This window comes from Pseudophryne corroboree, chromosome 11 (genome assembly GCF_028390025.1).
Source record: "Pseudophryne corroboree isolate aPseCor3 chromosome 11, aPseCor3.hap2, whole genome shotgun sequence".
NCBI lineage: Eukaryota > Metazoa > Chordata > Amphibia > Anura > Myobatrachidae > Pseudophryne > Pseudophryne corroboree.
In genome coordinates, this window is record NC_086454.1 from 90,735,710 (window position 1) to 90,750,852 (window position 15,143).

Below are 15,143 nucleotides of genomic sequence, written 5' to 3' on the forward strand. Positions count from 1 at the left end.
AGTGTGATGACAACAGACTCACTGCTGATAACGGGGCTTCTGCAGGACGGAATGCAAGTTAGTCTGGCAAGAGGTTGTTCTCGCACTGTGCATGCGGCTGCAGGGCCGTAGCTGCAATGTAACGGGGCAGTCACAGAGTCTAGTGAGAGTGTGCAGACGGTACTGTGGGTAATATAGAGATGCTTGGCAGCGTCTAGGACTGGTGCCAGTAGACACGGACGATGCAGACAGGCATCAAGTTAAGTGAACAGACGGGGAGGTCACGGCAGCAGAGATGCGTACAACTCAGGATACGGGTGAATGTGCACATTTAGTTACAGTCAACTTGTGTTCAAGTCTACTTTAACACCTATCAGGTGAATCTAATTGTGCTTGGGCGCCTGTAACTGCCACCTAAAGAGGGCTTTTCAACGGTTTGTGCCAATGAGTGGGAGTGCTGCGGGCACCCATTATTTCTGCTCGCACCCTCCTGTGGTGGCGGGCAGAAACCCAGGAAAGTCAGGCTTGACCAAAAAGGCCACTTTGGCAGGGCACCCAATACTTTGCACCAGCTTAGCTACTTTATGCCTCTAAACCTGGTGCACTTGGGTGTAACAAGCGATATAAGAAAAGGGCACTCACGCCCATCTGAAACAAACAACTGAATATCGCCCATCGAGTGCCTATTGCTTAAGAGCACCCAAAAGACAATTGTATTCCCCCCTATGCCAATGACAAAAGGAGTGAAACATAATAAAGACCAAATCACTACAAATGAACAGTTTTTTCACAGGTGGTGCCTAGTAGAGAACCTCTCCTGGCGCCGTTACTCATATCATGTCATCGTTCATATTACCACAATTCCATGTCTGAGTTTATCTTCCTTTTAATAGAAACATAGAATGTGACAGTAGATAAGAACCAATTTAATTTTAAATTGCTCTACTGTCTTAGCCTCTAACACCTCTGATGGGAGGCTATTCCACCTGTGTGCTACCCTTTCCGTGAAGACATTTTTCCCTCAAGTTTCCCCTGAACCTACCTGCCTCCAGTATCAGTGTATGTCCTTGGCATATTTCAAAGTTTCTGTCATGTTCCCCCCTTCCCTTCTCTGCTACAAACTACACGTTTCAGTCTTTCCATGAAAGTTTTGTGATGTAGGCCATGCAGCATTTTAGATGCCCATCTCTGTACAGTCTCTAATGTATTAATATCCTTCTGAAGATATGGCTTCGAGAAATTAACACAATATTCTAGAGGAGGCCGTACCAATGACCTACAGTGCATCCGAGAAGTATTCACAGCGCTTCAATTTTTCCACATTTTGTTATGTTACAGCCTTATTCCAAAATTGAATAAATTAATTTTCCCCTCAAAATCCTACACACAATGCCCCATAATGACAACATGGAAAAAGTTTTTTTTTTGTTTGTGATTTTTGCTAATTTATTAAAAATAAAAACTAAGAAATCACATGTACATAAGTATTCACAGTTTTTGCCATGAAGCTCAAACTTTAGCTCAGGTGCACCCTGTTTCCACTGATTATCCTTGAGATATTCCTAGAGCTCAATTGGAGTCCACCTGTGGTAAATTCAGATGATTTGACATGATTTGGATAGGCACACACCTGTCTATATAAGGTCCCGCACGTGCATGTCTGAGCACAAACCAAGCATGAAGTCAAGGAATTGTTTGTAGACCTCCGAGACAGGATTGTCTCACGGCACAAATCTGGGGAAGGGTACAGAAAAATATCTGCTGCTTTGAAAGTCCCAATGAGCACAGTGGCCTCCATCATCCATAAATGGAAGAAGTTTGGAACCACCAGGACTCTTCCTAGAGCTGGGCGGCCGTCTATACTGAGCGATCCGGGGAGAAGGGCCCTAGTCAGGGAGGTGACCAAGATGGTCACTCTGTCAGAGCTACAGCATTCCTCAGTGGAGAGAGGCGAACCTTCCAGAAGCACAACCATCTCTGCAGCAATCCACCAATCAGGCCTGTATGGTAGTGTGGCCAGACAGAAGCCATTCCTTAGTAAAAAGCACATGGCAGCCCGCCTGGAGTTTGCCAAAATGCACCTGAAGGACTCTCAGACCATGAGAAACTAAATTCTCTGGTCTGATGAGACAAAGATTGAACGCTTTGGTGTGAATGCCAGGCGTCATGTTTGGAGGAAACAAGGCACCACTCATCACCAAGCCAATACCATTCCTACAGTGAAGCATGGTGGTGGCAGCATCATGCTGTGGGGATGTTTTTCAGCGGCAGGATCTGGGAGACTAGTCAGGATAGAGAGAAAGATGAATACAGCAATGTACAGAGACATCCTGGATGAAAACCTGCTCCAGAGCACTCTTGACCTCAGACTGGGGCGACAGTTCATCTTTCATTAGGACAATGACCCTAAGCACACAGCCAAGATATCAAAGGAGTGGCTTCAGGACAACTCTGAATGTCCTTAAGTGGCCCAGCCAGAGCCCAGACCTGAATCCAATTGAACATCTCTGGAGAGATCTGAAAATGGCTGTGCACCGACACTTCCCATCCAACCTGATGGAGCTTGAGAGGTGCTGCAAAGAGGAACGGGCGAAACTGCCCAAAGATAGGTATGTCAAGCTTGTGGCATCATATTAAAAAAGACTTGAGGCTGTAATTGCTGCATCAACAAAGTATTGAACAAAGGCTGTGAATACTTATGTACATGTAATTTCTCAGTTTTTTATTTTTAATAAATTCGCAAAAATCTCAAAAACACTTTTCACATTGTCATTATGGGGGATTGTGTGTAGAATAATCGGTTCCGGTATGAATGGTCGACTATGTTATGGTCGACAGTCATTAGGTCGACCACTATTGGTCGACATTGACATGGTCGACATGGACACATGGTCGACACGTGAAAGGTCGACACATGAAAAGGTCGACATGAGTTTTTTGTTTGTTTGTTTTTGTTTTTTTGGTGTCGTTTTTTGCGTAAAGTGACTGGGAACCCCAATTAGTGCACAGCGTCCCCTCGCATGGCTCGCTTCGCTCGCCATGCTTCGGGCATGGTGCCTTCGCTCCGCTACCGCTTCGCTCGGCAAAGATTACCGTTCCAATCGTAGTCACATGGATCGTAAAGTATGGAAAAGTTCCCCAAAAGAAAAAAAAGTTAAAAAACTCATGTCGACCTTTTCATGTGTCCATGTCGACCATGTCAATGTCGACCATGTCAATGTCGACCAATAGTGGTCGACCTAATGACTGTCGACCCTAACATGGTCGACCATGTGAACGGATACCAGAATAATGAGGGAAAATTTTTATTTTTTCCCAGTTTGCAATAAGGCTGTAACATAACAAAATGTGGAAAAAGTGAAGTGCTGTGAATACTTTCCGGATGTACTGTATACACTGGCATTATTACTTATTTCTTCCTCCTGCTGATTCCTCTCCCTATGCAACCAAGCATCTAGCTAACCTTCCTCACTGCTTTGTTACATTGCTTACCTGCCTTTAATTCACCTGAAATAGCAACACCTAGATCCCTTTCCTCCTTAGTAGTTTCCAATATAGTGCCATTAATACTATATTTAGCCTTTGGATTTTTGAGACCCAAGTGCATGATTTTGCATTTTTTGGCATTAAACTGTAATTGCCACACTCTTGCCCAGTCCTCTAGTCCACATGTTCTTAAACTCTGTCCTCAGGACCCCACACGGTTTATGTTTTGCAGGTCACCTGTAGATTTTTTAAAAATGTGTCAGTTGGTGATACACAGTGCACCTGCTGGGTGACCTGGAAAACATGAACCGTGTGGGGTCCTGAGAATCGAGTTTGAGAATCATTGCTCTAGTCTAACTACATCATCAATCATTTGTTTTACCTCTACTGATGTGTCTGCAAGGATGTAGTTATAATGCTAGCTGTCGGGATCCTGGCATTAAGGGAGCCCGGCACTGGAATCCCGACAACCAACATATTACTGGCGGTCGGAATGCTGACCCCCCCCCATCCTAAATTCCCACTCGGTTGGTGGGTACACGCCAGCAACCGGGCCTAAAGCGTGGCGAGCGCAGCGTGCCCACGAATGGACTCGCTGCCGGTATACTGGCAGACGGAATGACGCTGTCGGTATACTGACAGTCTGCATCCCGTCAGCCGGTATATCATGCACTTCATTTACTACAACTGTTTTTTATCCTGCAGCCAAGATCTTATTCATTCAACAATCTGGAGTATCTAATCCCAGGCTTTCAAGTTAATTTAACAGTGGGATGTAGGGACAGTGTCAAAAGCCCTACTAAAGTCTAGAGTAGCTATATCTACGGCCCCATTGTTAACTATTACTTTTGTCACCCAGTCAAAAAAGTCAGTAAGATTTGCTTGGCATGACCTCCCTCAGTAAATCTGTGCTGTTTGGGATCCTGTAAATTGCTAGATTTGAGATAATCTCCAAATTTTTCTTTTAAGAGTGTTTCCATCAATTTTCTTAATACTGTAAATATTCAGTTATAGCAAATCTTTGCCTACCAACAGTCACCAATGCAAAAGTCACACTTACTCTCTCAGTGAGTGCGTCTGTGCGGAGTCCTCCTCATCTGTGTCACTGCTGATGGTAATGACACTCACTGTGGGACTCGGCGAATCCGCTATTACAATCGTTTGCCTCTGCTGAGTGGAAACATCTACAGTCGGCTGTTCGGGTGCCTTACAAGAATCACCTTCCTGTTCCTCTGAGCTCTGATTGTCCTGTGGTAATGCACTACTTTCGGGCTCTGTGGTCTTTGCGCTGTTTGAGATCTTTGGAGAGATAAGTGCTTTACTGTGGACAGCAGTGTCCGGTATTGTGTTACTCCTGCAAACAGAGACCATGACATCAGTGGAGGCATCTGGTAAAGGACAGCACAAAATCACAGAAAAAGCAACTAATACTATATTTTCTTTTTGCCAGGTATGGAAATGTTGTTGCGTCGTACCTGTTTTGACAAACTTTATTCCTCTTATTAGCAGCAGGCTGAGGCCACACTACATGTGCGATGCCTAAACTGATGGGCTGGGGGCCCGACAGTGTCATTTGGTTGGTTAAAAGAGGCTGCAAAATCATTGAACTGTAATGGTTTCCGTGCTGAATGACCTTCCTATATAAAATAAAAGTACAAGAGGAAATAAGAAAATAGACCATCTGTGTACGAAAGATCATAAAAGTACAGGTAGACAACCCCATGGATCTCCAGCTGCTGAAGTACATCTCTCAATAGGCCATGCAGGGACTTGTAGTTCACCCATGCCTAGAGATCCACAGCTTGCCAGAACCTGTTTTACATATTGAAGAGAACAGATTAAGACATTACCCCCAGTCTCCGATTCTTTGTGGTCCAGCCATGGTATCAGAGGCGAGAGTTGTAGTTGTCGGTGCCACAGTTGTCACCTGTTGCCAGGCTGGAACCAGTATTGGATGTGTTCCATTCGACCATGCGTGCTGTAAAGGAAACGGTGATAATCAGTTCGGCAGCACTAAATAAAACGAGTGACAGCTTTGTCTAATATACTGTAATCTTTTTACAGCACACACACACTCACCTGGGAGAGGACTGGTCTGATCTGCAGGGGCTGCATGGGCGGAGCCTGTGTAACTAGGGGCATTGCATTATCTACTCTCACAGAGTAACTTGTGGGCTTGCCGTGGTTTGGTGGGATTCCTGCAAGAATGAACGGCATGGTTTGATTACAATGGAGTCCGTGAGCTAGAGGAAAGAGTTAAGAATTAGCTCAGAGGTTGATGGGGAAATTACTTTTCTATGAACATTGTATATAGGTAAAATTATGACACGATAACTATTAGTAAAAGGTTGGTAAAAGACCACTATCTGCAATCACTTATATGGTCTTATAGGGTTGGTGGCCAGTAGTGTGGTGGGTCCAGACCCACAAATGGCTTCCAAGGAGCTGCAGTGATTGCAGACCCTACAGTGATCACAGATATAGGGATATATGCAATTAGCGGCGAATCGCGGCAAATTATCGGCCGTTTTTCAATTCGACACAATTCGACAGTCTAATTTCAGCAAGTGGGTGCCGAAATTGACCATATGCAATAAAAAAAGAAGGATTCGACAGTCCCGCTGCCGAAAAACGGCCGATTTGACGGATTTGTTCCGTTTTTTTAAAGACGGGAAAAAACACGGAAAAAAATGGCGTGGGGTCCCCCCTCCAAAGCATAACCAGCCTCGGGCTCTTCGAGCTGGTCCTGGTTCTAAAAATCCGGGGGGAAAATGGACAGGGGATCCCCCGAATTTTTAAAACCAGCACCGGGCTCTGCGCCTGGTGCAAAAAATACGGGGGACAAAAAGAGTAGGGGTCCCCCGTATTTTTTACACCAGCATCGGGCTCCACTAGCTGGACTGATAATGCCACAGCCAGGGGTCACTTTTATACAGTGCCCTGCGGCCGTGGCATTAAATATCCAACTAGTCACCCCTGGCCGGGGTACCCTGGGGGAGTGGGGACCCCTTCAATCAAGGGGTGTCCCCCCCCCAGCCACCCAAGGGCCAGGGGTGAAGCCCGAGGCTGTCCCCCCATCCAAGGGCTGCGGATGGGAGGCTGATAGCCTTGAAAAAATTTAAAGAATATTGTTTTTTCCTGTAGTACTACAAGTCCCAGCAAGCCTCCCCTGCAAGCTGGTACTTGGAGAACCACAAGTACCAGCATGCGGGAGAAAAACGGGCCCGCTGGTACCTGTAGTACTACTGGGAAAAAAATACCCAAATAAAAACAGGAGACACACACCTTGAGAGTAAAACTTTATTGCACACCTGCCGACACACACATACTTACCTATTTTGACCCGCCGACTGCCACGTCTCCTGATCCGACGATCCGGGGTACCTGTGAATCAAATTATACTCAACTCAATCCAGTGTCCAGATATAAATCCTCGTACTTGGCAAAAAAAGAAAACGAACAGCCGATCCTGCGGACTGAAAGGGGTCCCATGTTTACACATGAGACCCCTTTCCCCGAATGCCGGGACACCACGTGACTCCTGCCACCGAGGTCCCTTCAGCCAATCAGGAAGCGCTACTTCGTTGCACTCACCTGACTGGCTGTATGCGCGTGTGACTCAGACAGCGCATCGCAAAGCCTCTCCATTACTTTCAATGGTGGGAACTTTGTGGGTAGCGGTGGGGTTACCCGCGGTCAGCCGCTGACCGCGGGTGACCTCACCGCTGACGCAAAGTTCCCACCATTGAGTATAATGGAGAGGCTTTGCGAGGCGCTGTCTGACAGCTCAGACGTGCAGCCAATCAGCAGAGTGCCAGGACGTTGCGCTCGCTGATTGGCAGAAGGGACCTCGGTGACAGCAGTCACGTGGTGTCCCGGCATTCGGGGAAAGGGGTCTCATGTGTAAACATGGGACCCCTTTCAGTACGTTTGGTGCGGGTGTTCGGTTTGTTGTTTTGCCAAGTACGTGGATTATAATCTGGACCCTGGATCAGGTGAGTATAATTATCTTTTATTTTCAGGTACCCGTGGATTCTACTTGGAGAAGAGGACAGACTGCTTCGTGTCAACATAGGTAAGTATGTGTGTGTCGGCAGGTGTGCAATAATAAGAATTTACTTACCGATAATTCTATTTTTCGTAGTCCGTAGTGGATGCTGGGAACTCCGTAAGGACCATGGGGAATAGCGGCTCCGCAGGAGACTGGGCACAAAAGTAAAGCTTTAGGACTACCTGGTGTGCACTGGCTCCTCCCCCTATGACCCTCCTCCAAGCCTCAGTTAGGATACTGTGCCCGGACGAGCGTACACAATAAGGAAGGATTTTGAATCCCGGGTAAGACTCATACCAGCCACACCAATCACACCGTACAACCTGTGATCTGAACCCAGTTAACAGCATGATAACAGAGGAGCCTCTGGATAGATGGCTCACAACAACAATAACCCGATTTAGTTAACAATAACTATGTACAAGTATTGCAGACAATCCACACTTGGGATGGGCGCCCAGCATCCACTACGGACTACGAGAAATAGAATTATCGGTAAGTAAATTCTTATTTTCTCTGACGTCCTAGTGGATGCTGGGAACTCCGTAAGGACCATGGGGATTATACCAAAGCTCCCAAACGGGCGGGAGAGTGCGGATGACTCTGCAGCACCAAATGAGAGAACTCCAGGTCCTCCTCAGCCAGGGTATCAAATTTGTAGAATTTTGCAAACGTGTTTGCCCCTGACCAAGTAGCTGCTCGGCAAAGTTGTAAAGCCGAGACCCCTCGGGCAGCCGCCCAAGATGAGCCCACCTTCCTTGTGGAATGGGCTTTTACAGATTTTGGCTGTGGCAGGCCTGCCACAGAATGTGCAAGCTGAATTGTATTACAAATCCAACGAGCAATAGTCTGCTTAGAAGCAGGAGCACCCAACTTGTTGGGTGCATACAGGATAAACAGCGAGTCAGATTTTCTGACTCCAGCCGTCCTGGAAACATAAATTTTCAGGGCCCTGACTATGTCCAACAACTTGGAGTCCTCCAAGTCACTAGTAGCCGCAGGTACCACAATAGGTTGGTTCAGATGAAACGCTGAAACCACCTTAGGGAGAAAATGAGGACGAGTCCTCAATTCCGCCCCGTCTGAATGGAAGATCAGATAAGGGCTTTTACAGGATAAAGCCGCCAATTTTGACACGCGCCTGGCCGAGGCCAGGGCCAACAGCATGACCACTTTCCATGTGAGATATTTTAACTCCACAGATTCAAGTGGTTCAAACCATTGTGACTTTAGGAACCCCAAAACTACATTGAGATCCCAAGGTGCCACTGGAGGCACAAAAAGGAGGCTGTATATGCAGTACCCCTTTTACAAACGTCTGAACTTCAGGAACTGAAGCTAGTTCTTTCTGGAAGAAAATTGACAGGGCCGAAATTTGAACCTTAATGGACCCCAATTTTAGGCCCATAGACACTCCTGTTTGCAGGAAATGCAGGAATCGACCTAGTTGAAATTCCTCCATCGGGGCCTTACTGGCCGCGCACCACGCAACATATTTTCGCCAAATGCGGTGATAATGCTTTGCGGTTACATCCTTCCTGGCTTTGATCAGGGTAGGGATGACTTCATCCGGAATGCCTTTTTCCTTCAGGATCCGGCGTTCAACCGCCCTGCCGTCAAACGCAGCCGCGGTAAGTCTTGGAATAGACAGGGTCCTTGATGGAGCAGGTCCCTTCTTAAAGGTAGATGCCACGGGTCCTCCGTGAGCATCTCTTGAAGTTCCGGGTACCAAATCCTTCTTGGCCAATCCGGAGCCACGAGTATAGTTCTTACTCCCCTCCGTCTTATAATTCTCAGTACTTTTGGTAAGAGAGGAAGAGGAGGGAACACATACACCGACTGGTACACCCACGGTGTTACCAGAGCGTCCACAGCTATTGCCTGAGGGTCCCTTGACCTGGCGCAATACCTGTCCAAATTTTTTGTTTAGGCGGGACGCCATCATGTCCACCTTTGGTTTTTCCCAACGGTTTACAATCATGTGGAAGACTTCTGCTGAGGAAGTCTGTTTCCCAGTTGTCCACTCCCTGAATGAACACTGCTGACAATGCTATCACATGATTTTCCGCCCAGCGAAAAATCCTTGCAGCTTCTGCCATTGCCCTCCTGCTTCTTGTGCCGCCCTGTCTGTCTACGTGGGCGACTGCCGTGATGTTGTCCGACTGGATCAGCACCGGCTGACCTTGAAGCAGAGGTCTTGCTTGGCTTAGGGCATTGTAAAAAGCCCTTAACTCCAAGATATTTATGTGAAGTGATGTCTCCAGGCTTGACCACAAGCCCTGGAAATTTCTTCCCTGTGTGACTGCTCCCCAGCCTTGCAGGCTGGCATCCGTGGTCACCAGGACCCAGTCCTGAATGCCGAATCTGCGCCCTCTAGAAGATGAGCACTCTGCAACCACCACAGGAGAGACACCCTTGTCTTTGGTGACAGGGTTATCCGCTGATGCATCTGAAGATGCGATCCGGACCATTTTTCCAGCAGGTCCCACTGGAAAGTTCTTGCGTGGAATCTGCCGAATGGAATTGCTTCGTAGGAAGCCACCATTTTTCCCAGGACCCTTGTGCACTGATGCACTGACACTTGGCCTGGTTTTAGGAGGTTTCTGAGTAGTTCGGATAACTCCCTGGCTTTCTCCTCCTGGAGAAACACCTTTTTCTGGACTGTGTCCAGGATCATCCTTAGGAATAGAAGACGTGTCGTCGGGATCAGCTGCGATTTTGGAATATTAAGAATCCAACCGTGCTGCCGCAACACTACTTGAGATAGTGCTACCCCGACTACCAACTGTTCCCTGGATCTTGCCCTTATCCGGAGATCGTCCAAGTAAGGGATAATTAAAACTCCCTTCCTTCGAAGGAGTATCATCATTTCGGCCATTACTTTGGTAAAGACCCGGGGTGCCGTGGACAAACCAAACGGCAGCGTCTGAAACGGATAGTGACAGTTCTGTACCACAAACCTGAGGTACCCTTGGTGAGAAGGGTAAATTGGGACATGGAGATAAGCATCCTTGATGTCCAGAGACACCATATAATCCCCTTCTTCCAGGTTTGCAATCACCGCTCTGAGTGACTCCATCTTGAATTTGAACCTTTGTATGTAAGTGTTCAAGGATTTCAGATTTAAATTAGGTCTCACCGAGCCGTCCGGCTTCGGTACCACAAACAGCGTAGAATAATACCCCTTTCCCTGTTGTAGGAGGGGTACCTTGATTATCACCTGCTGGGAATACAGCTTGTGAATGGCTTCCCATACCGCCTCCCTGTCGGAGGGAGACGTCGGTAAAGCAGACTTTACGAAACGGCGAAGGGGAGACGTCTCGAATTCCAATTTGTACCCCTGAGATACCACCTGAAGGATCCAGGGGTCCACCTGTGAGTGAGCCCACTGCACGCTGAAATTTTTGAGACGGGCCCCCACCGTGCCTGAGTCCGCTTGTAAAGCCCCAGCGTCATGCTGAGGACTTGGCAGAAAACGGGAGAGGGCTTCTGTTCCTGGGAACTGGCTGTTTGCTGCAGCCTTTTTCCTCTCCCTCTGCCACGGGGCAGAAATGAGGAGCCTTTTGCCCGCTTGCCCTTGTGGGGCCCAAAGGACTGCGCCTGATAATACGGCGTCTTCTTATGTTGAGAGGCTACCTGGGGTAAAAATGTGGATTTCCCAGCCGTTGCCGTGGCTACCAGGTCTGTTAGACCTACCCCAAATAACTCCTCCCTTTTATAAGGCGATACTTCCATATGCCTTTTGGAATCAGCATCACCTGACCACTGTCTTGTCCATAACCCTCTTCTGGCAGAAATGGACAGCGCACTTACTCTTGATGCCAGTCGGCAAATATCCCTCTGTGCATCACGCATATATAGAAATGCATCTTTTAAATGCTCTATAGTCAGTAATATACTGTCCCTATCTAGGGTATCAATATTGTCAGTCAGGGAATCCGACCAAGCCACCCCAGCACTGCACATCCAGGCTGAGGCGATTGCTGGTCGCAGTATCACACCCGTGTGAGTGTATATACATTTTACTGCTTTCTGTCAGCAGGTTCCTTAAGGGCGGCCGTATCCGGGGACGGTAGTGCCACCTGTTTTGACAAGCGTGTGAGCGCTTTATTCACCCTAGGGGGTGTTTCCCAACGTGCCCTATCCTCTGGCGGGAAGGGGTATGATGCTAATAACTTTTTAGGAATTAACAGTTTTATATCGGGGGAAACCCACGCATCATCACACACTTCATTTAATTCCTCAGATGCAGGAAAAACTACCGGCAGTTTTTTCTCACCCAACATAATACCCTTTTTAGTGGTACTGGTATTATCAGAAATGTGTAAAAACATTTTCCATAGCCTCAATCATGTAACGTGTGGCCCTACTGGAAGTCACATTCGTCTCTTAATCGTCGACACTGGAGTCAGTATCCGTGTCGGCGTCTGTATCTGCCATCTGCGGTAACGGGCGTTTTAGAGCCCCTGATGGCTTTTGAGACCCCTGGACAGGCACAGGCTGAGTCGCCGGCTGTCTCATGTCATCAATCTTTTGTAAAGAGCTGACACTGTCACATATTCCTTCCATAAGCTCAGCCACTCAGGTGTCGACTCCCTAGGGGGTGACATCTCTATTACAGGCAATTTCTCCGCCTCCACATCATTTTCCTCCTCATACATGTCGACACAACGTACCGACACACAGCACACACACAGGGAATGCTCTGATAGAGGACAGGACCCCACTAGCCCTTTGGGGAGACAGAGGGAGAGTATGCCAGCACACACCAGAGCGCTATATATATATATATATACATACAGGGATAACCTTATATAAGTGTTTTTCCCCTTATAGCTGCTGTATTGTTATACTGCGCCTAATTAGTGCCCCCCTCTCTTTTTTAACCCCTTTCTGTAGTGTAGTAACTGCAGGGGAGAGCCAGGGAGCTTTCCTCCAACGGAGCTGTGAGAGAAAATGGCGCCAGTGTGCTGAGGAGATAGGCTCCGCCCCCTTCTCGGCTGCCTTTTCTCCTGTTTTTCTGTGGAATCTGGCAGGGGTTAAAATTCATCCATATAGCCCTGGGGGCTATATGTGATGTATTTTCGCCAGCCAAGGTGTTTTTATTGCTGCTCAGGGCGCCCCCCCTAGCGCCCTGCACCCTCAGTGACCGAAGTGTGAAGTGTGCTGAGGAGCAATGGCGCACAGCTGCAGTGCTGTGCGCTACCTTGGTGAAGACAGGATGTCTTCTGCCGCCGATTTTCCGGACCTCTTCTTGCTTCTGGCTCTGTAAGGGGGCCGGCGGCGCGGCTCTGGGACCGGACTCCGAGGCTGGGCCTGTGTTCGGTCCCTCTGGAGCTAATGGTGTCCAGTAGCCTAAGAAGCCCAATCCACTCTGCACGCAGGTGAGTTCGCTTCTTCTCCCCTTAGTCCCTCGATGCAGTGAGCCTGTTGCCAGCAGGTCTCACTGAAAATAAAAAACCTAAAACTAAACTTTCACTAAGAAGCTCAGGAGAGCCCCTAGTGTGCACCCTTCTCGGTCGGGCACAAAAATCTAACTGAGGCTTGGAGGAGGGTCATAGGGGGAGGAGCCAGTGCACACCAGGTAGTCCTAAAGCTTTACTTTTGTGCCCAGTCTCCTGCGGAGCCGCTATTCCCCATGGTCCTTACGGAGTTCCCAGCATCCACTAGGACGTCAGAGAAAAAGTTTTACTCTCAAGGTGTGTCTCTCCTGTTTTTATTTGGGTATTTTTTTTCCAGTAGTACTACAGGTACCAGCGGGCCCGTTTTTCTCCCGCATGCTGGTACTTGTGGTTCTCCAAGTACCAGCTTGCGGGGGAGGCTTGCTGGGACTTGTAGTACTACAGGAAAAAACAATATTCTTTACATTTTCTCAAGGCTATCAGCCTCCCATCCGCAGCCCTTGGATGGGGGAAGGACAGCCTCGGGCTTTACCCCTGGCCCTTGGGTGGCTGGGGGGGGGGACCCCTTGATTGAAGGGGTCCCCACTCCCCCAGGGTACCCCGGCCAGGGGTGACTAGTTGGATATTTAATGCCACGGCCGCAGGGCACTGTATAAAAGTGACCCCCGGCTGTGGCATTATCTGTCCAGCTAGTGGAGCCCGATGCTGGTGTAAAAAATACGGGGGACCCCTACTCTTTTTGTCCCCCGTATTTTTTGCACCAGCACCAGGCGCAGAGCCCGGTGCTGGTTTTAAAAATACGGGGGATCCCCTGTCCATTTTTACCCCGGATTTTTAGAACCAGGACCAGCTCGAAGAGCCCGAGGCTGGTTATGCTTTGGAGGGGGGACCCCACGCCATTTTTTTCCGGGATTTTACCATTCCATCTAAAAAAAATATATATATATTTTTAAAAATATATAAATAATACTTGTGCCTCCCAAAAACACAAACCAAGTACCTAATCCCTTCTAATATAAATAGATATGCTATTACCAATAAAAAAAACACCCAAAAAAACATGTTTAAAATTTTTAATAGATTCACCCACCAAAGTGTGGCGGATTGAAAATGACGAATTTACTGTCTAAAAGCACTGTTGTCGAATTTCCAAACTTCAATTGAATATACTTTTGTCGAATTGCCGCATTTGTACCATTGCAGAAAAGTCGAATATGACAAATGTCGAATTTCAAAAAGTCGAATTTTGAAAGTCCGTTTTTTTTGACGGAAAGTACTGAATTGCATTGTCGATTTTTGATTTTATTTTTTTTTGGCGAAAAAGTCCCGTTTTTCGACAATTTCGGGAATTCGACCGCAATTGCATATACCCCATAGTTGGAAGACAGACTTGTCCTGTAAACCAGTAATATAAGCAATTTCCATTCAGAAAAAAAGCATCTAGTGAATCATTAAAGCACAGATGTAAGTGCTAGAACTTTGCATTACACACCTTGCATGGTGGGGGGGCAAAGTATTAGAGTCTGCTGAAAAGCGTCGTTACAACCAAACGGAGCAGTTCCTGCCTGCACTGGTATCCCGTGGTGTATGACTGAATGCCCCGATGTTGTTAAAGCCTAAAAAGATTAAAATAAATAAATGAATTAAACATTGTAAAGAGTAAACGGAAAGAAAATGAATTTTTAGTCTACAAACACAGAAGCACGGGACCATGTCTAATATTAATATAGGCACAATACCGGTTTCCACAGGAACGCTCATAAAAATCTACCTATATTACACTGAGCCTTAGATGCAAACTGAAACTCAGCCACAAGGGAGCTCACTGTTCCCACCGAAACCGGAAACTCAATGTTCAAGTTCACCACAGTCATTTCAGAACCCACTGCTGCTAGCAGACTGAGTGATAGACTAATCCAACTATAAATACCTTTAAAACATGGCAGAAAACAGGTATTCGAAGCGACTACACAAACAGTCACCATGTGTTCTATCGGATCATATTAATTATATGCTCGGGAAAATAGGACACTGCATCAACTTCTTAAGGAGATATTGAACAGTCTATAATGTATAATCACTGTAATAATCCCTGTTCAACCTGGCATCGGACATATACAGCGAGGCACATGCACTAAACTACCTGTTAACAATAAAACTTTTGTAACCATTTGCATCCAGAAGTATTGGTAACAAAATCTCTATGCAGTGGCACACAGGTGCCC

General features: G+C 47.2%; 1 protein-coding gene across 3 annotated transcripts in view; it reads right to left on the reverse strand.

Moving 5' to 3' along the window:
- HIPK3 (homeodomain interacting protein kinase 3) overlaps positions 1–15,143 on the reverse strand; it is a 159,927-nt gene that overhangs the window by 15,398 nt on the left and 129,386 nt on the right. For 2 of the 3 annotated variants that reach the window (XM_063944518.1, XM_063944519.1), the window contains exons 8-12: positions 14,411–14,534; positions 5,545–5,708; positions 5,316–5,443; positions 4,941–5,102; positions 4,526–4,819 (exon numbers count right to left, since the gene is read on the reverse strand). In XM_063944518.1, the coding sequence (XP_063800588.1) occupies positions 4,526–4,819; positions 4,941–5,102; positions 5,316–5,443; positions 5,545–5,708; positions 14,411–14,534 (872 nt within the window). The remainder of the gene's footprint in view (positions 1–4,525; positions 4,820–4,940; positions 5,103–5,315; positions 5,444–5,544; positions 5,709–14,410; positions 14,535–15,143) is intronic. The other variant, XM_063944520.1, reaches the window with a different exon arrangement.